This window comes from Saccostrea echinata, unplaced genomic scaffold (assembly GCF_033153115.1).
Source record: "Saccostrea echinata isolate AGI-Se365-2 ecotype Australia unplaced genomic scaffold, CSIRO_AGI_Sech_v1 ptg000030l, whole genome shotgun sequence".
NCBI lineage: Eukaryota > Metazoa > Mollusca > Bivalvia > Ostreida > Ostreidae > Saccostrea > Saccostrea echinata.
Window position 1 is genome coordinate 30,270,881 of NW_026889779.1, and position 27,998 is coordinate 30,298,878.

General features: G+C 33.7%; 1 protein-coding gene across 2 annotated transcripts; it reads right to left on the minus strand.

Annotated features, from left to right (window-relative positions):
* Positions 1-1,190: 1,190 nt before the first annotated feature.
* On the minus strand, positions 1,191-27,978 carry LOC133197683 (alkaline phosphatase, tissue-nonspecific isozyme-like). Of its 2 annotated transcripts, none has more exons than XM_061333821.1 (9): positions 27,872-27,978; positions 26,201-26,427; positions 25,840-26,026; positions 22,398-22,570; positions 20,598-20,808; positions 20,354-20,494; positions 20,079-20,270; positions 19,403-19,528; positions 1,191-1,459 (listed from the first exon to the last, which is right to left on the minus strand). In XM_061333821.1, the coding sequence occupies exons 1-9, from the start codon at positions 27,933-27,935 to the stop codon at positions 1,257-1,259; spliced, it is 1,524 nt and encodes a 507-aa protein (XP_061189805.1). In that variant the 5' UTR covers positions 27,936-27,978; the 3' UTR covers positions 1,191-1,256. The 2 variants fall into 2 exon arrangements, with proteins under 2 accessions (XP_061189805.1, XP_061189804.1); XM_061333820.1 differs by lacking the exon at positions 1,191-1,459 and adding an exon at positions 18,703-19,302.
* Positions 27,979-27,998: the final 20 nt, after the last annotated feature.

The following is a 27,998-nucleotide window of genomic DNA, read 5'->3' on the forward strand; positions in this document are numbered from 1 at the left end:
TTTGTTTTGTGATACAACTTTTATAAAAGAAACACATGATTTTGACTCATTATGTAACTTTAATAAGAGATATATTTATATTTGATGGAAATATGAACAAAAAATTCCAATGAAAATTATACTTGTAACTTTCCCAATAATGATTTTAACAATATTTAGAATCTGTAGATTTTCCATGATGTTAGAATTAAAATTTTTACTTCTTGTCGTTCCCCTTGTAAAATCTATACTCTTTGCTTTATAGAGAACTGTTGAGAAATGTTGAATAAGACTCGATGTGGCCAAACTGATTTATTTTACGTGTATAGATATAAATTCATGGTTCGATTTTCATAGTTTTTAACTGTTTGTAGTATAGGGCCTTAAGAATACTTTAATATTCACGGACAGCAAAGTCATAAGAATAAGTAAACCCATGTAATTTTTTTTAAATCAAACAATACAAACAAATTTTTAAATACTTGAGAAAAAAAAATCATTATTTAAGTATTACTGTAACATAATGGGTAGTACCTGAGAAAATATCAAGTATAAAAGAGGTTTGAAACAGGCTGTTTAGATATGTAGATTATCGCACTAAAATTAATTTGGAAAATCTATGCCATTCTTTTCGTATATAATTTTCGAGAATTGACTATAGAATTACAAAACTTCCTAACATATATTGTGTGTGTTATTGACAATCAAGTTGATGAAACAAGAATATCAGCAGTCTCGTTTAAAGTCATCATTTCGTAAGTTCTATAGTCGATACAATGATCTTGTCAGCAAATACAATCTTTCATTAAGTCAAATGCTGACTGACTTTTTTCATACTAATTGTTAGGCCATTATTTACACACTGAATTGTCGACGGATTTTTCCGTTATTTCCCGATCATGACCGGTCGGCAGGGGATGCTCATTCCTCCATGGCACCTGATCCTACCTCTTCTGTCTTCGAGGTCCGTGTTTGCTCTGCTCCTATTTTGTAATGTTTAATGTACTTTTGAGCTCGAATACTGTTCGTTATCTCCACATCTTTCACGGAAACAAGTAATATGCCAAACACTTATGTATACAAGTAAATTAAGAAAAAAAAAATCATGATTCAGTTGAAAAGAACATCAAAACTAGTACATGATTGCACAATCTTTATTCTCTCAAAATAATTTTCCACTAACAAATCCAGACGCTTGCTTTTTTTTTTTTTTTTATAATTCTGTAAGTTATGAGCTGAAAATCTTAATAAAACTGTCTTGAATTGATCGAAACAGCTTAGTGTCTAGACTCATAGTCACAGTCTTCAGAATAATCACCCAAACACGCAGCATACTGGACCACGTGGGAAACATAATGCTGCTCATGGACGCCATGAAATAAATGTGACATTGGACCCCGAGCAAATATCCCGACATCCTCTCCACTGTGTGTGTCGAATTCCAGCGGTACAGCTGACTGTTGCATGAAGTCTTTATCATCTGAAATCAATGACATATTTATCATAACGTCCTTCCATACTTTTCAGACCCCTTTGATTGGTCTTTGCAATACTATATTTTTTTAACGAGAGAGAGAGAGAGAGAGAGAGAGAGAGAGAGAGAGATACCTGTATTGACCCCAGTTAGATTTTGTCGAGGGCTTGTATAACCTGGACCATTACCGTACAACAGTGATGTATAAGGCATATCATCTAATGTTGGTTCCACTTCAAAACTTTCCTCATCAACTAGGCCTTCAAAAAGAAAAATGTAAGCTGAACATATACCCGGGTTGGGGGAATACAATCATATAAAATTAAAATAAAAAATGCTTGATTTCTTTTCTCGCCCTATCCATGCTTAAAGGAACTTGCTTTGAATAAGCTGGAATCTTCATTAAAGACCCAGTTTTTAAAGAGTTTTCAATCTGACTGTTCTTAAACACAAGATTCTTCAATAATCTTTTTTATGACCCACTCCCTGATCCAGAGACAAAAACAATAATTCGATTTACCTATAGATATAATGATTCGAATTCTTCAATTTGTTCTGGAGGAGTAGAAAAATGTGAAAAATTTACGGACGACTAAGAATGAAAATTTAGCAAAGAGATATTTAATTCAATGCATTTATATAAACATAACAAAATATACAAGATTCCATTCATACCTAAAATATCATTTCCTCTATTAGTGTAGCCAGTCAGAGAAAACGGATGGGAGTGGTCAGCTGTGACGATGATAAGAGTTTCCTTCTGACTGGTCAGAGAAACCGCCTCTTTTATTGCCTCATCAAACTGTACAGCCTCTTCTAATGCTTTCTTGGCTTTGTTATCATGGTGGGCGTGGTCTATTCGACCACCTGAAAAGCAATTACAATACAATTTATAAAAGAAAAGTAATTACTACTTATTCCGGAAAAAACTTATTTTATGATATATTTACCTTCTACAACCAGCACAAAACCTTTCTTGTTTCGTCGCAAAATTTTTATTGCTTTTGCCGTCATTTCTGTGAGAGATGGTTCCCCGTTATTACCGGTGTCTCGTTCTAGTTCATATTCCATGTGAGCAGGATTGAAAAGACCTGTTAAGTTTAATGTATCATATAACACCGATTATTACATTTTCAACAGTGAAATACTGTGATTTATTTATTGAATAAAAGTGATATTCTCTCACAGTGTGAAAGAATACCAAAATGATATTCTCTCACAGTGTGAAAGGATATCAAAGTAAGTAAAAAATAATTTCTGGCCTGTCATAAGATATAGATAGTAACTAAGCATCTTGATAGAGCTAAAACTGCAATTTTCTTCCAAAATATATTGCTAAAATCCATGCTATGTAATGTTTTCAATCTCACAACTGCTAAGCTATGACGTCTCAACCGCTCAACTATGACGTCAAGCCTATAGCTATGACACTGTGTTAAGAAGAGACAGAGGCAAAGGGAAAATCAAAGAAAATGTAATAAACAAAAAATTCAATGTTTTGTAGATGAATATGGAATTTATTTCACTCGTTAGACAGGATTTTTTGATATTTTCACTCGTGCTTCGCACTCGTGAAAATATCCAAAAATCCTGTCCCACTCGTAAAATAAATTCCATTTTCATCTACAAAACATTGAATATCCTCTATACAGTAAAAATAAAATTCAATGCAAGTCTCTGATTATATTATCAACATTATTAACATGAGCTCTTTTTTTACCAAGCAAATAGTCAATATTATTTTCGTCAACAGCGTCAAAATCTTGGTTTCTCCAGACATATTTGTAGTTTTTGTTTTTTCCTTGTTGAATTGCTTCCCACATCTCAACAAGATTACGACCATCCAACCGCCTGTTTACACCCAATTCATTTGTTTCAGGATCAGGTACGGTAACTGGTAGGAAAGCTCTACGCCCCCCTCCGAGAACCACCTGAAAAGACGTAACAAGTTTATGTAAATGATACAAATTATGTACATTAATGAAATATCACCTAAGTAAGTACCGTATAGGAAATATTTGTATACTTGCACTTTCTAAAGAAAGTTCGGGTATATTATCCTTATTCCGATCCGTCCGTCCGTCTGTCACACTCTCTTCCTCCTCAAACTACTCTTACATTTTAAGCAATAGGCATCTTATCTTTTAGAATATGATTGGTTGTGCCTTACAAATGCACAAAAAGATTTTGAAGTTTCCATTTTCTCCCTAGGGGCGAAACGGGGGGGGGGGATGTTTTTCTTCAAAAAGCCTTTTTCCTGAACTTCTCTTACATTTTTCGATGCAGCCAATTCATTTGGAATATGATTGGGAGTGTACTGTAGATATTCAATAAGGTTTTGACATCTTTTGCAGTAACCAACTAAACTTGCGTGATATGATTTGTGGTGATTTGTAGATGTGCAATAAGGTTTCGGAATTTCGGTTTTCACCCTGAGGGCGATTGAGGGTCAAAAAGCATCGTTTTTTCCACAAAAACCCGGTTCCCTGAATTCTTATTACATTTTTCGCAGTAGCCCACTCCTATTTTGGAATATTATTGGGCGTGTCCTCTAGATGTGCAATAAGGTTTCAGATTTTTTTTATTTTTCTACTATGGGGTGATTGGGGTCAAAATCGACGTTTGTCTACAATAACTTTTTTTTTCTTTTTTCTTTCTTTTTTTTTTATACATTTTTGCTGCAACCAGCACATCTTTTGAAATATGATTGATGTCTTGTAGAAGATCTAGATATGCAATAAGGTTTCATAATTTTGATTTTCACCCTGGGGTCAAAAAATGATTTTAAAATTATAATTATAATTTCTATTTTTTTTTTTTTTTTTTTTTTTTTTTACAAAAACCTATATAGTTCCCTGAACTCTTACATGTTTCAAAGGAGCCCAATCATAATTAGAAAAAGTCTTGGTGGGTCCAGTAGATTTGCATTTAGGTTTCAGAATGTGGATTTTCACTCTGGGGGCGATTGAGAGTTGCAAACCGGTTTTTTTTTTGTAAATTCTAAAAATATTGTGGCTTCTTCCCCTGTTGCCCAAATACAAAGGTGAGTGGCACATGATCCCACCTCTAAATTTTGAGGTCCGTGTTTGCTCTGCTCTGAATTTGTGTTGTTTCATTGGACTTTGGAGATTAAAAGCTGTTCGTCGTCTTCATAAATCATTGTAGACTTTCTATGATGTTTAAAAATTCTTCATTTTTGCCATGCCATTAAATATCTATTATACGATATCCTCGCGTTTTGATACCAAACTTATTTTTCATCAATTGATAGAACAATTAACTAATTAATATACTTATATAAAAAAAAATGTGTTCATTTTCATGATTTTTGAAAAAATGGTTGTAAAAGGTGTCCTGAAAGAAAATGTTGCCCAAGTAGCAAAACCCTTCTTTGAGAAAAACCAATAATGATTGTTTTATCAGCCTTACCTGTATGTCATGATTGTCGTTGATAAGTTGCAGTGCGATGTCTTCGCAGACACCAGTAAATGTTGAGTTGATATCTGCATCCGACTCCCAGTTACGACTTGCTGCGTGGGCGTATGTTGCAGCAGGTGTAGCGTGTGTTATCCTCGTGGTTGTAACCACACCTGTAGATTTACCTGAAGAGAAATGTATGTTGCAATTAAGGGGGCCGACTGGGGTTTTCATTGCGCAATGCTTCGCGCAGCATAGTAAAATAAAGCGTATTTACTCTTTTAAAGCAACTATTTACATAATTTATAAAAATCAACAAAATTAGGAAATCTCAGGTTAAAAAATCTAATTACGTTTTTAAATAACTGATTTTTTTAACGATTTTTTTAATGATGGGTATATAGACGTCGTAATAGTGTGTTTTTGATGTTATGAATAACCAAAGTTCTTTAAGAGGGGGTCATTGATTCTGTCATAAAATAAAAAGTATAAAATAAATGCTAATGAAATTTTAATCACAGGAAATTGAGAATCTCACAATCATTTTTATAATTTTTTATGTAAACCTGTAGTATCTGTCATGTTTTGTAGTACTTTAATGAATGACTTTGGCCGAGGACCATGAAAAATCTTCGGGTCACAAAGAAACCTCCTTGCCTACAATATGATTCTTGTATTTTTCAGTTATAACTATTATTATAATTATTATTATATAAACTGTAATTATGACCAACACACGAAGAGATGAACCAAAAAAAAAAAAAAAAAAAAAAAAAAAAAAAAAAAAAAGAAGAAAACAAAGGGGTCGTTCTTGTTCATCCCTGCTCTCTATAGCATTGGTATACTACGGGGTTTGATGGATTTAAGGTTAACTTATTCTCCTCCGTAACTATACCTTGTTCTATGGCGTGCCTTATGATAGAAGTAACTTCTGCATCCTTTCCTTGCGTTTTCTGAGCAATGCAATCTGAGGTCCCCACGGAATCCCTTAATCCCAAAATATTGAAGTTTGTCTTTACCCCGCAAAACAAGGCTGTAGCTGTCTGTGCAGACTCTGGTACCTGTTTGTCTGTGCCGTATACCTACAGTTGTTAGATACAGAAAGGTGATAAGCAGTATCTCTTTGAAAACTATTTTGACAATTGACCATCTATCTCAGCTCTGTTCAATGTGTAAAACAGCACCGTATCGTGATTATTAGAAACTATTTTTTGACGTCGGATACCATATTTGCTCACTTTCAAAAAAAGGTAGAGAAATACTTACTTTAGACAAAGCCACATGTGGAAATTTTTCGAATTCCAGAATGGTTTCTTCTCCTGGTTTGCCTTGTTTCTGTCCTTTATATATTCTAGCAGCATTGATAGTGGACAATCCCATGCCATCACCGACAAACACGATGACATTTTTGGCAATCCTTGTGTTTGGTTTTAATTTAAGAGCATTTCTAAGAGATTTCCTTGCAATTTTTTTCCAGTTGGTACAGGGTCTCCCTACAAAATCACAGTGGATTTTAATAGATTATACTTCTTTAATCTAGGAACGAATTTTTCTTTCTGTTGACTTTCACACCAGGTCTGCTTCAAATTTACAATATTTAATATTAAAGTTTTTTGTTCAGGATCTGGCTGAATTAAGACGATTTTTTGTAAATAGAATTTTAAGGAATGCTCAAACTGCCTTATTTGGATAACATTCATCCTGTGCAGGTCTGTTGCAAGCAATATGGAGGGGGGGGGGCACAGCCAAACATTTTCAGTTGAGGTTTTTTCAGTTGCAATGCAAAGATTCCTGGACAAGCCAAAAAGGGGTCATCAGACATATGGCACAGGCATAAAGTAGTTCTGCTTTCTATAGTATACTATACATGCATTGAAGATTTAATACTTATTAATCAAACAACTAATACTTTGTCATTATGTGATGATGTCTAGGATAATCTTCAATCTATTGTCTTCCCACAAATTTTTATTTAAATTTGTTGTTATGACTATCCAAATTTTATATTTTAATAAACATTTGTGAGAAGACACTATAATTAATATTTGTCTCTGTTTCATTACATACTAAGTCTGAAACTTCGACATAATTTATCTTCATTTGATGATACTTTTTCACTTTACTGCTGATGCTTTGATTGTATCTTTTGATAATTTTTATTTGAACTATTACATTCTTTATAAGTGTATTATAAGGTGATATTTTGCCTTCATTTGTTGATACTTATTCATTGTTTGATGCTACTTTGTTATTAATAATATGATGACAATTGACTTTATATTGTGATACTTTATGATGTGTTAATCACGTCTTTTTTCATGAAATTTATAATTAAATCTTCGGGAAAGCACAACAGAGGCTCATTTCAGGATTTCAGGAAAACATGTTGCATGTATCGGAGACATGTATTGGAGACACTGCATTTTCAACATTCTTATGAAAATGACACAAATATATTGTTTCTAAAATTAATTTGAATTGAATTTAAAGCAGTAGGTATTTCCAATTGTTACGCTATTTCGGTTGGGAGAAATAAACACCATGTGCAGGTGATGATGAAGTATTACTATATAAATAGAAGAAGACGATGGGAAATCTGTAGTCATCTCTTTCGTGTGATGAAGAACTATAAGCATATTAATATAATTATAAGCATAGTATTATCATACCGTTTTTATAGTTTACTGGAAGTTGTTAGTTTGCCATCGACGTCTATAGTCAATACAATATTGAAGTAAAAAAAAAAAAAAATAGGTGTGTCACACTCTGTAGTGTCATTTATTTCGAGTTTATTAGGATATATCAAGTCGACATATGAAAGAAAGTATCTTTTAAATAATAAAACCTCGTCAAAATATCTAAATATCGAATTGAAGACCACAGCAAGATCATTCATGTCGTAGAAGATTTTCAAATAAATTCTGATTTATTAGAGTATAAAACAGGTCTGCAATTAAAGGATCACAATACGTACCGACTAGAATGCCAGACGACCTGGTCTCTAAACACTGTATAACATGTTACGAAGAAGTATCGCCATATAATGTAGTATACGCAATTAAAGAAAAAGCGTAACCATATACATGTAAGTTCAAATATTATCACAATATGACCGTATAAACCAATAATTTTGCCTATATATATCGTATACTATAGAAAGCAGAGTTACTTTATGCCTGTGCCATATGTCTGATGATCCCTTTTTGGCTTGTCCAGGAATCTTTGCATTGCATTTCCTTTCTAACATGCCTTCTGCGTAAAAAGTTAAAGGTATTCTCGCAATCAGGTTTTGGTAGAAAGCGCAAGTTTTTAAACCGCGATTGACCCCCAGGGCAAAATGAAAATTCCCAAAACGTTATTACACATCTACAGGACACCACCAATCACATTCAAGAACATGAAGTAACTACTATATAAAATGTAAGATGTTCATGTTTTTTAAAGGAAAACGCACGGACAGGCAGACGGACGGATCAGGATAACAATATTCCCAAACTTTCTTCGGAAAATATGAAATAAAGTTATGAAATAACTAGTGTAATGTTATATGAGAAATATCGGACTTCGGCTGTCGTATTTTGGAGTTTATTTGCAGACTTTATTTATTTATATGTATAGTGTAGATACTTATTGAAGTTTGAAGTATTTAACGTTTGTTACGGTAAAGTTAAATCAAGTATTCTTAAATCAATAACACAAACACATTTTACCTTGATTTTTCCTTTAAGTATATTCTAAATTTTTTGTCAGATTAAAGAACTACGCAAGCTAACTCTTGACTCCCGCCTACACGTTTTACACCTATTAAATTCAGCATGAATTGCGATTTAGCCATTATAACTTTTTAGCTGCAAAGTTGGAAAGATGAAGTAATGACCAGTGATCGATCTCAAAAAATCAATAAAGAATACAAATCAATGAGCAGGGCATAAAACACGGATCCTGGAAATTCCAGAGGTGGATCAGGTGCCTAGATGGAGTAGGCATCCCCTGTTGACCGCTCAACCGCGCCTCACATTCCGTAGTCAAATTCAGTATAAATGCAAAGGCCTAACAATTGGTATGAAACAAGTCACACAAAATACGATTCAATGATAGGTTATATTGGCTAACAAGGTCATTATTACGACTATAGAATTTACGAAATGCTGACTTTAAAGGAGGTTGTTGAAATCCTGTAACATCAACTTATCTGTCAGTAGCCTCCCACGGTTTAAAAATTGATCGTACTCAGAGCATGCTCTTGAGTATCGATTAAGTTGGGAGATGTAAGCACCACATGCAGGTGATAACGGGATATTACTACATAAAAAAAAGTTAAGCTGAAGTCATCTCGTTTTTCATACAATTTAGATGTTAGTTGGCCCTTGTCGTCTCTAGTCAGTAAAACATCCTTATATGAAACAGATGTGGAAGACTCTGTAGTGTCCTTTATTTCAAGTTCACTCGGATATATCGAGTCGACATATGAATGGAAGTAACTATTGTTAATTGATAATACATCATCAATCTATCCAAATGTCGAGTTGAAGGCCACAGCAAGTGTTTTCATTTTCAAACGTAAAAGTTTTTGAATAAATTATTTTTCATAGGAATATAAAAACAGGTGGGCTAATAAAGGAGCACAATTAGTGAACAGGGATATTCCCACAGTTTGTTGGAAGACCTAGTCTCCAAAGATTACATAAATGTTGTCAATGAGGAACTCTAGCATCCTTATAATATCAACTTCAGAGTACATATGTGTAGAATAATTAATTTTTGACAAAGTAATTTTGTTGATGAACAATCTCAAGATACAAAAATTTCCGAATTCCATTTTTATTTAAGAAGTAGTTGTCTATGCTATCAAAAAGTCTGGTTTTTAATTTATCGTGAGGAATGGTTGGATAAAGTGAAGAAAAGTTTTAATGTAAATGACTTTTGAAAAAAATTGGCGATTTTAAATTTTCTAAAAGTTCTTTAGAATTTTTGAAAATCCACATCTGATTTACAACACTTCTAGAATATGCTGTAGCACAGTACTTCTGAAGTTTCTTGTTTACAACAGTGAATGTTTTTGTAAAGAGTAAAGATACATTTGCTGGACCTGGCAATGTTTCTCTGTTTATAGGGATTTTTATGGAATCCACTACAGGTAAGGTAGACCGAACTCACATGGCTGAGTTCATTAGTATTTGACTAGTTATTTTAATATGAGTGCCAAATAGTCAATTGTTTTTTATTTTATTATTATATTATTTATTTTATAGGGTTAGAAATGTTATCCACATTGAAATCAAGCTTTAAAACGTCGCTAGATTTTGAAATACTCATGGATATGGATAAATGGCCCTTAAATCTTTTTGTATGTTTAACTTATGTAAAATTAAGCACATAAGATGGGTTTCTATGGTTATAGTTCTATCTCTCTTAATTTTCCCAAATGTTACGATTTGTGAGAAGTCTCATAAATATCTTTCTCAATATGAAAAATCATTCAAATATTTTAACTTTTGAAAACTGACTAAGAGTAGACGACAGAACAATATTATTGTTCGCAGTTCATTCTAAGTGTAAAAATACAATTACTCACAAATTTACTTACCGTCAGTCAGTTGGACTGCAATGAGGAATATAATCGCCGCCAGAGACACCAATGACTTTGTCTTCATGCTTTCAGGTAAAAGGCCTGAAATCTACTGAATACAGCTCAGAGGAAAAAGGGGATTAATTTATATTGAACTGTTGACGTTTCATTCTTTGTTCATAATACGCCTTTCACCTATATTTTCTCAAATTATGCACTGTTAAGCATAGCAAAATAAAAAAAGAGAGTATCTGATTTGAGATAGGTAGTGTTTGGTGTTACATTATTAATTTTGTGTCTAATGGACTTCTGGTTTTCTCGGTTGAGAGATAATATAAATAACAAGTACTATATCGCAATACGTTACAAGAAGTACTATGATACATTTAAGTTGATCTAAAATTAGTGTCACTAATGTTTTGTTTAAAAACACATCGATTTCACAGAACACGACATGAAAGTAGATATTATCAAATTTCTAAGAAAACTAGAGTGTTCCAAGGATCGCATGTGTGGCCTGGTATAGCATTATGAAAGATTTAAATAAATCTCAATTTAGATAAATAAATTTAAGAGCGATCTAGAAACTAATTTTTTTTTGCATATATTTACATTTCCAAATATTTTTCCTTTGCAAATTGGAAAAAGTTTATTTTCTCGTGAACTACCGTAGGATGAGTAAGAAATATTTCCATTGTAATGTGACTGAAGTCAAAAAATACTGTAAAGGTTTTTTTTTCCAAAATGATCGTTGAATGACAAAAATATGTGGCAAGTCATCAGAAAAATAATGTAAATATAAGAGATGAATTTAATTTTTGAGAATTCTTGAGGTACATGAACTTCGACGCTTCACGCCTGCATGTTTATCATGAAGCGCTAACGCTTACGAAATGATGACTTTAAACGAGACAGCTGATGTTCTTGTTTCATCAACTTGTTTGTCAATAATTTACCTCGTTTTAGAAATTGTTCATACGTAGAGCATGCTCTTGCGTATCGAATCAACTGAGAGATATATACCCCGTATGCCGGTGATGAAGGTATATTGCTGCATAAGTAAGGGAAGTTGACGATTGAAAAGTTAAAGTCATCACGTTTATCGTAAAGCTTGGTTGTTAGATTACCATTAACGTCTTTTTCAAGTAAAATATCCAAATATGAGACAGATGTGTCAGACTCTGTGGTATCTTTTATCATTTATTCATGCGAATATTAAGGATATATTAAGAATATCCAGTACAAGACATGTAAACCAGGAAAGTTTTAATGTCTACAAACATTTTAGCTCCATATTCGAGTTATAATGTTTAATTAAATGACAGTTTTCTACCAATTTCTCAGGACATTCTTGTTTACATTTTTATCATATTGTCAAAACACTATATTTAGGATGAAATATGTGGAGATAAAGAACATCATTCGAGCTCAAAAGTCCATTAAACATTACAAAATAGGAGCAGAGCAAACATGGACCTCTAAGACATCAGACGTGGGATCAGGTGTCATGGAGGAATGAGCATCCCCTGCAACCGGTCACACCCACCGTGTGCTCCTTGTCATAATCGGGAAATAACGGAAAAACCCGTCGACAATTCAGTGTGTACATAATGGCCTAACAATTAGTATGAAAAAAGTCACTCAGCATTTGACTAATGATAAATTGAATTTGCTGACAAGGCCCTTGTATCGAACATAGAACTTACGAAATGATGACTTTAACGACTGCTGATATTCTTGTTTCATCAACTTGTTTGTCAATAACTTACCTCGTTTTAGAAATAATATTACTCTATCAAATTATATTGTTCCATCAGATTTGCATACATAGAAAAGGGAATATAAGAAACCCATATGAATCGAAATGCCAGTCTAAGGATCGATTAAATAAGATTTTGAAAGGTTTAAGAAAGGCTCAATCAGATACGTGTACACCACAAACAAGACTGCCAATATATATTGGATCTTAGAAAACGTGTTTAGCTTTAAGAAAAGGTGCTTTTGACAAACACACAAATGCTTTTAGGAGCAATGTATGTCAGAGCTTTTTATGGTTTTTAGATTTAGAGAAAATTCAGAATAATGACCCTGAACACCATTTGACTTGTGAAGACATTTTGTTTGAGAAAAGCTGTGTAAGAATATTTTTAAAACGATTAAAAGCAGACCGTTTTCAGAAAGGTACTACCGTTGCCTTACATATGAATGAAACAAATATTTGTCCCATTAGGTCATTGTGCCTGTATTTGAAATTTGAAATTTTTGGAATGTCTTGACCATGCAGTATTTCTATAACAAAGTATAATTTGCCCCTTACCAGGAAATATATCATTGAATATTTGAAAACATTCTAGAAAGAATTGGATATGATTCAAGTTAATATATAATGGGTACTCTTTCAGAATAGGAACTGCAACATCAGCAGCTTCAGCTAGAGTGGAAGATCACTCAATAAAAACTTTATGAAGATGGTCATCAGACTGTTATAGGCGTCATATCTGAACATGAGAGGACGTTGTAAGAGATGCTCAGTATAGTCTGGCTACTTGTTCTATCATTAACAAAATGTAAATATCTGTAGGAACTAAGAACTTTAACCGTTGTATAGGAAGGTAAACAATTATATTACAATTCCAGAACTACTTCCATATGTAATTCTAACAAAGATGGACTTGAACGGTGTCGTTGCCATTTCTTCTTATACATGTATAATTCATAATGAATTTGTAAAAGTGAAGTGAACAAATGAACTCTTCTTTTGTTATACTATGATATCTATTAAAGCCATATATTAATAAGGATGAAGCTTGATATATTGTCTCCATGTTGTTCTGGGGAAATAAATGAACGTTTAAGTACATTTCATTCATCTTTTTGACGAGCTATGGTACCCAATAAATGTCCTAAAACATAAACCATTATGTATGTACTGACCTCTTCTTTTTAAATTACATCGTCAAGTCTACAAGATTCATGCGTAATTTAATAACTCTTTTGACATAGGGCAGTTTTTATTCACGAATATGCATTGATTAAAAAATAACATTTTTTTACCTGATACCGGTTATATTACAGGTGCAAGTTTGATCCATCACACTGTGCATTTCGGAATCTGTAGTTTGGTTTGAATATATTTTATTGTAATTCATAAGAACTTGGATTGGAAACAAGTTCTAAAAACTTATTACACCCTCTCCCTACATGAAAATGACAAGATTAAATTGATTCACGGTTAATCTGATAAATTTAATGTTCATTGCTATTTACAGATCATTGAATTTGATTAATACATACATTTTTAGTTTTTACATAAATATTTGTCATTCTTCTAGTATGCTTGATGTAATTTTGAACAATAGAGAAAAGATACTGATTCCCTGTAACACTTAATTAATCTATCCCTCGTAATAAAAAGTGTATCTAAGATGTAAAAATTAAGAAATCGTAAAGAAAAAATTTCTGGCACAAGTATGCATTGGACAAATAAAAATGATGAAATATATCTTCCATTTTATCACAAGAACACAGAAACAAATTATAACTGACATTGCTTTAAAAGGAGCTAGGGATACTCATTTGTTCTAAAATTCGTTGCTTTACTTTTAGAAAACTTGAATGTCAATAATTATTTTATTAGACTAAATTTTCAGAGCATCAAGACCTTTGTTTAGGATCCTTTCAATAATTGTTATATTTTGAGATGATTGTTGCAAAGAATTATCGTAAGCAGTCTAAAGCGGAGTCTCATAAATCCACTAAACAAAACCGAGTCGTGAACAGGACAAAAAACGCGGACCCAATGAAACACCAATGTTGGGATCAGGTGCCTAGGAGGAGTAAGCATCCCCTGTTGATCGGTCACACCCGCCCTGAGCCCTATGTCAGACAAAACGCTACTCAAGGATAGGTTTTATTCACAAACAAGGTAATTATATCGACCGTAGAATTTGCGAAAAGCTGACTTTAAACGGGGTTGTTGAAAATCCTTTAAATCAAATAATCTGTCAGAGTCTTACCTCTGTTTATAAGATAAACAAAACGTTAGGATTTGTCTATCGCCGCATAGCAAGAATGTTACCAACGTTGCTATGACGTTACTTTTCGGCACTCATCCGCATACCTTTTTAACCTCTCACATGATTCTATTTAAAAATCTGTACTGCCATTTTGCTAGAAACAGTTTTGTTTTGAGTTGAAGCATTAAAATAATTTGCAATTTGTCCATATTTTATTTCTAAATTCATTCCTTTTTGCGTAGATCTTATGTTTCATCTGAGTGTGGAGTAGAAGCGTCATAATGACGTCGGTAAATTCGTGCCGTGAGGCGGTAGACGAGACCCAAGACTGTGTTTACTTAAATATTTTATAAAGTATTGCAAATATCTAAAGGAAATTTTTGGACAGAAGTCGAAAAAGACAGAGGTATTAATATGTTTTGTTGATAATATTCGATTATTATAGATTTTATAATATTTGTGATATTACGTTTTGATCAATGCTCGTATATGAATAAATAGACGATGGAAAAACCGAAGTCATCCCGTTTATCATACACTTTAGTTTTTAGTCGTCCATTATCGTATAGTCAGCAAAATATCCAAATATGAAACAGATGTAACAGACTCCGTAGTGTCTTTTTATTAATTTTCGAATTTTCTGGGATATATTGAGTCGATATATGATAGAAAGTAACTATTGTAAATTTATAACTGTCGAGACCAAGATTTTTCTTCATCTCATGTTGAAGTTTTTGGATAAATTCTGCTTCATAGGAATATAAAACAGGTCGGCTAATAAAGAAGCACAATTAGGCCCATCGGAAATCAACAGATTGTTGGAAGACCTGGGGCCCGTTTTACAAAAGAGCTTACGACTAAGACCAAAATTTAATTCTGCTAATAACTTTCTAATTTACATTAAATAGAAAATGTCGCCCGCGTGGCGCAGTGGTTAGAGCGTCTGCCCTAGAGTCGCGAAGTAAGGAGTTGATCCTTACGTCGCGGGTTCGAATCCCAATGTGGGACGTGGAGACCGGTCCTTCGGATGAGACCGTATAAACCGAGGTCCCGTGTCGCAGTAGGTGCTGGCACGAAAAAGACCCCTCACTGCTCAATGGCCGTAAGTGCCGAGTATAGGACAAAATTTGCAGCTCTCCACCGGCAAGTGGTGGCGTCCCCATATGAGTGAAAAATTCTCGAGAGGGACGTTAAACAACATAGAAACAAACAAACAAACAATAAATAGAAAATGGTTTTAGTCTTTTTAAAAGGTATCATTAATTTTGCAAAATTTTTACAATAAACTAAATTTTTTGGTCTTCGTCGTAAGTTCTTCTTGATCTCCAAAGAGTAAAGATATTGTCAATGAGGAACCCAAGCATCTTTTGAATATCAACTTCAGTGTACTTAGATGTTGAATCAGAATGAATTTAAAAGATTGATCATCTAACAGATTTGAAAATTTACGAGTTATTTTTTTAACTGAGTAAGCAGTTCTCTATTATGTCAGAAAGCCTTCTCTTTAACTTATCGTAGAAAAGTCATATATTTTGATGCTATTGATAAATCGATATTTTTGAGTTTTTAAATTTCCAAAAGTTCCTGGGAGTTTCTTTTTAGCTCACCTGAGCCAAAGGCTCAAGTGAGCTTTTCTGATCAAAATTTGTCCGTTGTCTGTCGTCGTTGTTGTCGTTGTCGTCGTTGTTGTAAACTTTTCACATTTTCATCTTCTTCTCACGAACTACTGGGCCAATTTCAACCAAACTTGCCACAAAGTATCCTTGGGTAAAGGGGATTCAAGTTTGTTCAAATGAAGGGCCACACCTTCTTCCAAGGGGAGATAATCAAGAATTTGTGAAAAATTAATGGCATCATTAAAAAATCTTCTTCTCAAGAACCACTGTGCTTGAAAATATGAAACTTATGTGAAAGCATCCTCAGGTAGTGTAGATTCAAGTTTGTTCAAATCATGACCCCCGGGGGTCGGATGGGGCCACAATGGGCGATCAAAGTTTTACATAGGAATATATAGGAATAATCTTTAAAAATCTTCTTCTCAAGAACAGCAAAGCCATGGTTGGTCATATTTATATGGTAGCATCCTCAGATAGTGTAGATTCAAGTTTGTTCAAATCATGACCCCCGGGGGTCGGGTGGGGCCACAATGGGCGATCAAAGTTTTACATAGGAATATAAAGGAAAAATCTTTAAAAATTCTTCTTCTCAAGAACAGCAAAGCCATGATTGGTCATATTTATATGGTAGCATCCTCAGATAGTGTAGATTCAAGTTTGTTCAAATCATGACCCCCGGGGGTAGGGTGGGGCCACAATGGGCGATCAAAGTTTTACATAGGAATATATAGGAAAAATCTTTAAAAATCTTCTTCTCAAGAACAGCAAAGCCATGATTGGTCATATTTACATGGAAGCATCCTTAGATAGTGTAGATTCAAGTTTGTTCAAATCATGACCCCTGGGGGTTGGGTGGGGCCACAATGGGCGATCAAAGTTTTACATAGGAATACATAGGTTAAATCTTTAAAAATCTTCTACTCAAGAACAGCAAAGCCATGATTGGTCATAGTTAAATGGAAGCATCCTCAGATAATGTAGATTCAAATTTGTTCAATTCATGACCCCCCCCCCCCCCCCGAACCACTTTTTTATTTAAACTTTTCAACCGTTCAAGACTGAACTGATTTCTGCTTTTTCCTAGCCATAGTGCTCAGGTGAGCGATGTGGCCCCTGGGCCTCTTGTTAGAATTCGCATATGATTTACACCACTTCTTGAATAAGTTTTTGCACGATACGTCTGAAGTTTCTTCTTTACAGCAGTGCAATATAACTTTCCCTGTCAGGATTTTACGAAGTTTTTGAAGCTAGTATAGGTACTTTAAATCAAACTCACTACCATTAACTGGAAAACTAAAAGGTGATTTTAAAAAATTCCATCCTTTGAAAGGGAATTGTGAGTATAGGTTGGATAACCAGATGTGAAAATATTTTCGATTTCTTCTAAAACGCAGTTGTAATAATTAGCCTTACAAATAGACTATATATTGTTAAAAGCTTTGTCAGCTGAACAAATAAGACTTATAACAGAGAGGAAAATTCTTTTTGGCAATTTTCAATCACTAGTTTTAGATTGGAGGAAGATTTATTCACTGCAAAGTGGAGAAACACAGACATGATATTGCGTATCACAGAGAAAGTATCAGACGAATACACGCATTGGCGTAGAGAGAGAGAGAGAGAGAAAGAGAGAAGACGTTGGCAGCTATGATATATGAAGATAAGTTTTAGAATTTATTTAATCATTCATATCATAATACAAAATAAATGGCGAGAATATCTATATAAATCCTTTCATAGTCTTAAAATGGCCTCTTTGAATTAATCAGTTTCCAAATATTCTCAATATAAGAAGACTTTGGAAGTTCCATAAATCAGTTTCTTTTTTCTTAAGTAGTCCCATGCATTAGCTTTTTTCCATTTGATGACACAATTTCTTGCTCAAAGAATGGTAAAGAAAGTGATTTTCATATGTATAATTTGCCGTTATCTGTTAATAAAAAATGGAATAAACACACATACATTACATGTATATTATTGTAGCTAATTTGTGCATTGAATATGTCTTGTATGATATAGTATCTGTGAGTTCTATGATGTGGTAGTTATAAAACTGGATTCTCAACAGCAGTTCGAGGCCCAAAATCATTTTTCCTCTCACAAAATGCATTATTTAACACGTTTTTCCTTTTTTTAAACACAATTTGATTTCTTCAAAAGCTTTTAATTTATAAAGAACACAAATATTAGTACTATCATGTCAAAAAATATAGCAATGTTTTCAGAACGGATATTCTCATATAAATGTTTTTAAATTAAAAAAACGCGGGCAAAAAAAATCATTCATATTAGAAAATTTCTTTTGTTAATATAATGGAAAAACAGAAGTTTCAAAATAGCATCATTGTAACAAATTGTGCATTGATATATTAAATTAAGCTCTTAAGTCATTTTTTTCATGAAATATGCATGTAATTGATTAATTAATCTAAACATAAGATATTTCTCTATAGCTGCAGAACTTAGCGTTATAGTTTTGACCAAAGACTAAACTATAAAACCATAACCCATACAGTTCTGCAAGCCATTTTCTCATATAATTTCGTTTTTGATTTTTTAAAAGAATGATACAAATATGATCCTAATCAAATAATGAAATCGAATGAATTGTTTTTTTTATTTTTCCTTCCATGGACAAAGTACAAAACTTTCTTAAATATATTTAACTAAAACACTATTAATATGGTTTAAAAAATTGCAGACAAGAAAGTACGTGAAAATTTCTTGATTCTTTGAAACGAACATCAAGACAAGTTAAATCAGGTTCATGAAAATCACAAAATCCTTAATACTTTTGGGCGACAGAAAAAACAAAAAATGCCAAGAAAGAAATACACTTTATAATTCAAGCAATAACCATGATATATGAGAATACGTGTTGGGTTCAAATTGACTTCAAAAATCATTTTGATACAAATAAAAAAAAGTTTAAACATTAAAGTTAATGACTATAGTGAAATTACATCAATGAAAATATGAAACATAAACTGGCAAACAAACTTAAGAACTGCGTTGTTGATCCACTTGTAGAGCTTCTGGACTCCTTATCACAGTCTTCAGAATAATCACCCAAACACGCAGCATACTGGACCACGTGGGAAACATAATGCTGCTCATGGACGCCATGAAATAAATGTGACATTGGACCCTGAGCAAATATCCCGACATCCTCCCCACTGTGTGTGTCGTATTCTAGCGGCACGGCTGACTGTTGTATATAGTCCTTATCATCTGAAATCAATGACATGGCTTTGGTAACTCCCTTCCGTATTTTACAGACCAGGATTTTTGCCGTTGCAATATTATATTTCTGAGAGAGAGAGAGAGATACCTGTATTGATCCCCGTTAGATTTTGTCGAGGGCTTCTATAACCTGGACCATTACCGTACAACAGTGATGAATAAGGCATATGATCTGTGGTTGGTTCCACCTTAAAACTTTCCTCGTCAACCAAGCCTAAGAAAGCAAAAAGGCCCATAGCCTTATCAGTCACTAGATGGTCATTAAAAGGCAGGTGCTGAGGCTCATTACGGTTTTTGTGAAAACTTTTCCATTCTTTTGCAAATAGTGAGAGCCTTCTGAATTTCAAATTGGTCCAAAGGGGAGAGAAATGGACAAATTTTAATTACAACTTCAAGTGGATATTTTCATGATAATTTGATATTCTTTAGCATTGCTCGTGTTGGGACTTTTAATATCCTTCTAAATATTATATAATTACTATAATATAAGATTGATTGTCCCTTATATGCATCATTGTTCAATGCATGATGATTACAGCATTCGATAATTTTTTTAACCCTGTTTTCTTTAGAAGATTTAAAAATGTTTTTCCTTTATACTTGTATTTCCATGTGAAATCCTTCTTCCGGTGCATGGTAGGAATGTCGAGGGCAATTTTTGAACATACTCGAACTGCTGGGTAACTCAGATGACCCAGTATATTTATGTTAATGCAATTATGCACTACATAATAAAATGGAAATGACAACAGTAGAGTCCATACCTAAAATATCATTTCCTCTATTAGTGTAGCCAGTCAGAGAAAACGGATGGGAGTGGTCAGCTGTGACGATGATAAGAGTTTCCTTCTGACTGGTCAGAGAAACCGCCTCTTTTATTGCCTCATCAAACTGTACAGCCTCTTCTAATGCTTTCTTGGCTTTGTTATCATGGTGGGCGTGGTCTATTCGACCACCTGAAAAGCAATTACAATACAATTTATAAAAGAAAAGTAATTACTACTTATTCCGGAAAAAACTTATTTTATGATATATTTACCTTCTACAACCAGCACAAAACCTTTCTTGTTTCGTCGCAAAATTTTTATTGCTTTTGCCGTCATTTCTGTGAGAGATGGTTCCCCGTTATTACCGGTGTCTCGTTCTAGTTCATATTCCATGTGAGCAGGATTGAAAAGACCTGTAAGTTGGACATATTATGATACACAAAATAGGTAGAAAATAATTTAATAAACGTCTCTAATGATAATGTAACGACTCAGCATTATGATCTCTGTATTTACCCAGCAGATAGTCAATATTGTTCTCGTCAACGGCGTCAAAGTCTTGCTTTCTCCAAACATATCTGTAGTTTTTGCTTTTTCCTTGTTGAATTGTTTCCCACGTCTCAATAAGATTACGACCATCCAACCGCTTATTAACACCGATTGCATTAGTTTCAGGATCAGGTACGGTAACAGGTAAGAAAGCTCTTCGTCCCCCTCCGAGAACAACCTAGAGAGATGTTGTAAGTTATTGTAAATGAAACAGTTTCTTAACTTTTAATGTGAAAAATAAAATTTAGATCAAAGTTGATACTGTCGATGGGAAAAATTGTTAATATTCCTTCCTGTGCTTTCAATGAGGTCGCGAATTAAACAAGATGTGATTGTGAAACACTGATGCCCCCGTATGGCAACTTTTGGCGAAGGTTAAAGTTTCTCAAATGCAAGTCAAACTCCAAGATCAAGCTCAAGAGATCAAAAGTGTTGTTACCCAAAGAAAGGACTCATGTCAATGGATATACCTGGCAAATATGAAAACGCAAGCACCAATTATTCAACATTTATGGTCAAGGTTAATGTTTTTTTAAAAGCGGGTCAAACTCCAAGGGCAAGGTCAAAGAATCAAAATTAATGGTACGCAGGGGAAGACCTTGTCATAAGAAATATACATGCTAAATATAAAAGCCTTAGCATCAACTGATCAAAAGTTATGACCAAGTTAAAGATTTTTTAAAAGTAGGTTAAACCCCAAGTTCAAAAGGTAAAAAAATGTAATCCAAAGGAAGGTCTTGTCACGAGGAATATACCTGTGAAATTTGAAAGCCGTAGTTCTAACTGTTTAAAAGCTATGGACAAGGTTTAAGTTTTTTTTAAAAGTGGGTCTAATTCTAAGGTCAAGGTCAAAGGGTAAAAAATATTTACATCCATGGAAAGGTCTTGCCATAATGAATACAATTTTGAAATATGAAAGCCCTAGCACTAACTGTTCAAAACTTACGGCCAAGGTTAAAGTTGGATAATTTTTGCAAAAGTGGGTCAAAATCCAAGGTCAAGAGGTCAAATATGTTGGTACCGAAAGGAAGGTCTTGTCACAAGGAATACACATGAAAAAATTTGAAAGCCACAGCTCTAATCAATCAAAAGTTATGGGCAAGTTTAAAGTTTTTGCAGACAAACAGACAGACAGCTAGACAGACTGACAGTTCAAAAACTACAGGGGCATAAAACAGGAATGATTCAAGTGTATGGTTTATTGATGTAAAAATAGTGTAATTCTCATATCTGTCACATTCTTCTTATGTTTGGATAAAAGAAAATATCCCCTTTTAAAATCTTAACAATCCGTAAACCAAGTTCAAGTTTAGCATTATATTATAAGTTTATGGTAAGCATTTTTTAAAAAGAATTCTTTTAATGAAATTTTCTAATTTTCTATTTTTAATTCAAATTTTCAAAAAAAAGAAGGAATTATCTCTTTTCATTAGTCTGGAGGTGAATTAGTTTTTTTTCTTTCAAAAAGCCTTTAAAGAAAATGGTACATGTAAATACATGTATGTAGATCCTTCTTCACAATAGCAATTCAAATTCTTTTAAAAGAAATCAGTACTTGTATATATGAATAGGAACACAGGACCCTCACTTATTATTACTTACTACATTAATATACGGATTGAGTAAACAAAGTAAAAACAGGCTTGACCATACTGTAAATTAGCTGGACACAGAAAATCTTACAAACATTAATGTCGAGTCCTTCAATTTGCTTAAAAGAAAATCTTGCTCAAAGAGCTACCCAAAGAAGTATTTTATTAACCTTACCTGTATGTCATGATTGTCGTTGATAAGTTGTAGCGCGATGTCTTTGCAGTCGCCATGCAATGTGGAGTTGATATCTGCATCCGACTCCCAGTCACGATGTGCCGCATGGGCGTATGTTGCGGCAGGAGTAGCGTGTGTAATCCTCGTGGTTGTAACCACACCTGTAGATTTACCTGCAGAAAAATGTATGGTGCAATTAACACGTAATATTACAGTCAAGAGAAAATCTGTAAGGGCTCCCTTTGGGACAGGACGGGGGACGCTGCAGAAAGACGGAATGATGATAAAATTTACGGTGCTACATAACGTAAACGGTAACCCTATAGGATTTAAAACAGACCCTTTATTTGAATGAATTAAACTTAAGAATGAATAAACTTTGATGGTTATGATAGACTCGCTAAACTTATAATCATACTGTAAAAATAAGAGAATGAAATTTATTTAAAGCAGGATGGAATTCTTAACGTGTACCAAATACAGTGACTGGATAAACTGAAAGTGATTTTAATTCCATGAACTATAATCATCTTCATAGAACAGACTGCAAAATGACTTAGATATAATGAACTATAATTTGTCAAATTGTTTTGTAACGGAATTGAATAGAATAGACCAGTCAAACCCTTCGATATTAAGTAATGCAATTCGAAAGGAAATGTAAAGTTACTATTAAGACTCTTAAGAATGAGTAATAAAACTAGAAATTGAAATGGGTAGGAAATTGAGCCCATGACCAGAACCCCTGCTGTGATAGGGTTTGGACTGGGTCCATAAATAGCGCAATCATTGGTATTCTTTGATTGGAAGATTGTGCCGTGAAACAAGCTTTAATCTCCTTGCCTTTTTGGGGTTTTTTCTCAACGTTACAACCTTCTTGGACTTTAATAATATATTTTATACTACTTGAAATCTAAAAACGCCTAAATATTTGTATAATTATTAAGAGTCTATTGTCTACTCAGACGAGATTCCTGGTTGAAGTTTATAAACTACATGTATTATGAGCACGGCGGCTTTAATAAACTTTTGAAAAACTACAAATCTTGTTTGATAAGAATCTGAACCTTGCTGAACTGTTCCTGGTTTAAGGATATGAGCCATTCTCTTGTCATATATAATCTTTGTGTCAAGTAAAAGCTCCCACAGTCCAAAGGTTACAGCTACAACCCAAGTTTCACAAGTATGAACGCTATACCTAACTTAATCCAAATGACCTAGCTATACGGATGCAAAAAATCTCAATATCATGAACAATTTTTGTATCAGGTATGAATGGTTACAATCCACATTACAAAGTAATGGTTTCTAAAAGAATTTCAGACTTCTGATCCTTGTGACATTTTCCATTTAACTGAGGACAATTACACAGACTCAGTTCACAAGCAATCTACCTGTTAAGAAAATAATTCTTGTTTTTCTCCATTCAGAAGTTACAACCAGGATAAGTGATACCGACACAGAAAAAAAGATAGATGAGAAGTGGTGTAATTCACATGTGGGGAAAAAACTCAAGAACTTTTGGAAAATTTGAAATCTCAACATTCTGCCAAAAAGCAATAGAACTAAAAACGTATGTCTTTTCAACATTTTATGTACCCATTTTCAAATAAGAGACCAGGCTTATTGACATCAAAAACTACTGCTTCTTCAATGAAAATGGAACTCGCAAATTTTATTATTTTGTCATTTTTCACTTCAAACTTAAAATCCATTCTGATTCTACACAAATACCAGTAGATATTAAACTAGAGGTACCTTTGAGCACTGAGCTTACAAAATGATACCCCCGCCTCCCATATGATTATAATGGCAAAGTCCATGTTTTGTTATGGGAGACCCAAAATAAGTGTAAGATCAAACAGTTAAATAGGTGCACAATGGCACTATGTAATAAAGATTCTGTAAAAGTATCATTAAATTTTATTCTGTGATATAGGAGTAGTTGCAGATAAGAGATGGATACCCCTCAATTTTATAGCAAGAATGACCGTGTCTATGTTTTGCTATTGGATACACGATTTATGTGTCCGATCAAAACACACAATAGGGGGTCACAATGGCACCGTGTAAGACAATGGCACTATGTAACAAAGATTCTGTGAAAGTCTCATTAAATCACATTCAGTGGTATAAGAGGAGTTGCGGATAGGAATGGGTACTCCAAAGCGTATAAACGAACGGACGTACAGACAGACGGACACCCCCATCACTATACACCCCCGCTTTTTTGTTTAAATTTACAATTTTCATTGCATTTTTACTTATCATAAATTCAATAGAGATGGCTAAAAACGACGTTGGAAGAGGTGTCCGAGGAATTCGTAAAATTTTACTTATCGCATAGACTTTGGAAATGTTTGTACTGGCTGGGGAGAGACAAAGGGAGTGTTTTGGAATTTCAAAAGAATTGACCTTTAGCCGAGCACAATTTCTCGGAAAAAGTCACATTTCAAAATTAATGTCCATTTGTTTTCCGTACAAGTGTCTAAATTCATCGATTTTTGCATGAATTTTGGTCTAGAAGTCCTTCACAGAAGGCCTTCTCATGGATAAAATTATGCTTTTTCGATTGGCTATGATCTAAGGAATAATTTAAAACAGGATTTTTTAAGGGCACCCCTGCCTGGGGGTCGAAATTCAATTTATTCTTTTTCCTTCGTTTATACAGTAGGGCTAATGTCTGTAAAAAAGCTGTCGAAGAAGTACAAAGCCAGGGTCTGCAATACTCAAACAGCTTAATAGGTGTATGTAAACAGTTTAAAGTTGTTACTAAAGACGGAAAAGCTTTTCGAAAAGCGATACGTGTACGTTGATTCTACTCAAAGTGAAAGACACAACGGAGTCTGACACATATGTTTCGTATAAAGTTACATTGTACTTCACTAGAGAAAGACATAGATTGCACTCTAACAACTTTCATGATAAACGGAACGATTTTCTTTTTTGCTATCGTCATCTCTCCTTATTAATGAAACAATATACGAGTACCATTGTCCCATGCATACGTTCATACGAGTTTATGTCTTCTAGTTGATTCCATGCGGAAGAGCATGCTCTAAATATGAACAACTTCTAAACCGAGACAGAATACTGACAAATAAGTTTATTATACAATTCCATTTAAAGTCATACTCTATATATGGTTAATACAATGACCTTGTTTGCAAATATATCTGTCATTAGGCCGAATGTTGACACTGAATTGTCTACAGATTTCTCCATTTACGTGTACCCGACCATAGTTATGGGTTTACGGCGGGTGTGATTGGTCGACAGGGAATGCTTAATCATCCATGACACATGATCCCACCTCTGATGTTTTCAGGAGGGCCCTTGTCTACTAGATGCTCTCAATTTGTATAGTTAATTAGATGATTTATGTTCATTATCTTCAAATTTCATGAATATTTGGTCAACATGTTTGCTTCAGTAACTCTACCTTGCTCTATGGCGTGCCTTACGATAGAGCTAACTTCGGCTGTCTTTCCTTGTGTTTTCTGAGCGTTGCAATCTGAGGTCCCCACGGAATCCCTTAATCCCAAAATATTGAAGTTTGTCTTTACTCCGCAAAACAAGGCTGTAGCTGTCTGTGCAGACTCTGGTACCTGCTTGTCTGTGCCGTATACCTACAATTGTTAGATATAGAAAGGTGATAAGCAATATTTCTTCGACAGCTGAAAATTTCCCTACATCTCTATTGTTTTCGAAGTTCAAAAACACAGGAACTAGAAAATTTTACCTTATAATCAGATTTCATTGTAATGTTGTTCACTTAAAACAAAAGGTAGAGAAAAACTTACTTTAGACAAAGCCACATGTGGAAATTTTTCGAATTCCAGAATGGTTTCTTCTCCTGGTTTGCCTTGTTTTTGTCCTTTGTATATTCTAGCAGCATTAATAGTGGACAATCCCATGCCATCACCGACAAATACGATGACATTTTGGGCAATCCCTGTGTTTGGTTGTAATTTTAGAGCATTTTTTAGAGATTCCTTCGCAATTTCGTTCCAGTTGGTGCATTGAATCCCTATAAAATCACGTAAACTTTTAATTAAAATGACCCCGCATTACTCTCTTTAGTGTAATCACAGACAGATCTGCGCACCATACTTGCGAAAGAAATTACGATTGACATATACTATAGATACAGTTTGGCGAAATTAAGGATCAAATAAAGATTAGTGAATAGGATTTAATTCAGTATGATATCTATTGCATGCCACCATTTTTATTTCTAAGATCACCAAATTCTCTTATTATGTTCCCAATTGAACTCTCCATGTGGAAAAAAAAAAACTTTTTAAGTATTTTTCAGAGTCAAAATAATTATTGCCTGACACTGTTACTGTCAAATACTTGTATATAGAATCTATTATACCTGTAATTAAAAATTACAACCTACAAATTATGCTTTAAATGTACTTTAAAGAAATTACAGAGCAACCTCTTTGGCTTTCCATAATTTACCGGCTCGCACGCCATCTAGCGTTAATTCAGATTATGACTGTTTTTGCACGCCGTCTAGCGTCAGTTCAGTTAATGATTGTTGGTTTTGCATCGGTGAACGTTAGTTTTATTTTAAGCTGTTTGTTTTGTATTTAATTCATTATGTTTTTGCAAATCAATTGTTCGTTCTGCATAAACGTCATTTTGTTCACCCTTTCCGCCGCCCATACTAGCCGGTCCGTCCAGTTAGCACCAATAAAGTATTCGTATTTGTAAAGTTGTCATTTTGACTACATGGAATGTTGTCAAAATTCTGAAGCATAAACTAGGGGAAACCGCTGAAAATCTTTGACCCCGTCAAATATCTGTATCACAACATTTTAGTAATGTAATACCCTCATTTAATTGATGAACAAATTTATAAACAAAAGCAAACACTTTCTTCAGGGTGTTTTATACAATATCAACGCATCTTACGACGCACCGCTCCCAGCAATATTACGTTTGCGTTCAAAAAAGTATGAAATTAATTGCACACTAATATACTCGAATTTTGGGAAGACTGTCTAACCCCAAAAAGGTAGTTTGTATATTCAATAATAGTAGTTGCAATTATGATTAATATCAAGTAGTTTTTTTTACGAGGGATATCATTAATCAGCGGTATATTTTAAGCTTAAATGAATGACGTAGGTGAAAAATCCAAATGCCCTACCATTTCCTCACATACTATATGTGTAAACTCTATTATATATTTATTATAAATGTTCCACCCATTTTATAAAATGCTCTTCTTTACATTAAAAAGGGAAACCCGAGTCAAAAATAATCATTTAGCACATTTTCTGAAGTTTGTTTATGGGAATCACTCAAGCTTAAATAAATAGAGGTGGCACATTTTACGTTTTCTTTTAGTATATGTGTATTTTTTATGTGGTCAAAATCACACCATGGTCTAATTAAAAACAAGTATCCGCAGAAATAAATCAGTAGATATCCAATCAATTAAAAACAAAAAAACTCACCTTTACTCAACAAGACTCCAATAAAGAGTTTGATCGTCAGAGACACCACTGACCTCGTTTTCATGTTGCCATAAATCAGGCCTGAAATCTAATGTATACTACTTCGATGTAAATAAAGGTAAAATTG

Coding starts and splice junctions, on each gene's coding strand:
- LOC133197683 (XM_061333820.1), bottom strand. CDS start 27,935: ATGAAAACGAGGTCAGTGGTGTCTCTGACGATCAAACTCTTTATTGGA. Junction 20,495..20,597: donor CAATATTGACTATCTGCTGG/GTAAATACAGAG, acceptor TCCAACTTACAG/GTCTTTTCAATCCTGCTCAC. Junction 20,271..20,353: donor TTTTGTGCTGGTTGTAGAAG/GTAAATATATCA, acceptor ATTGCTTTTCAG/GTGGTCGAATAGACCACGCC.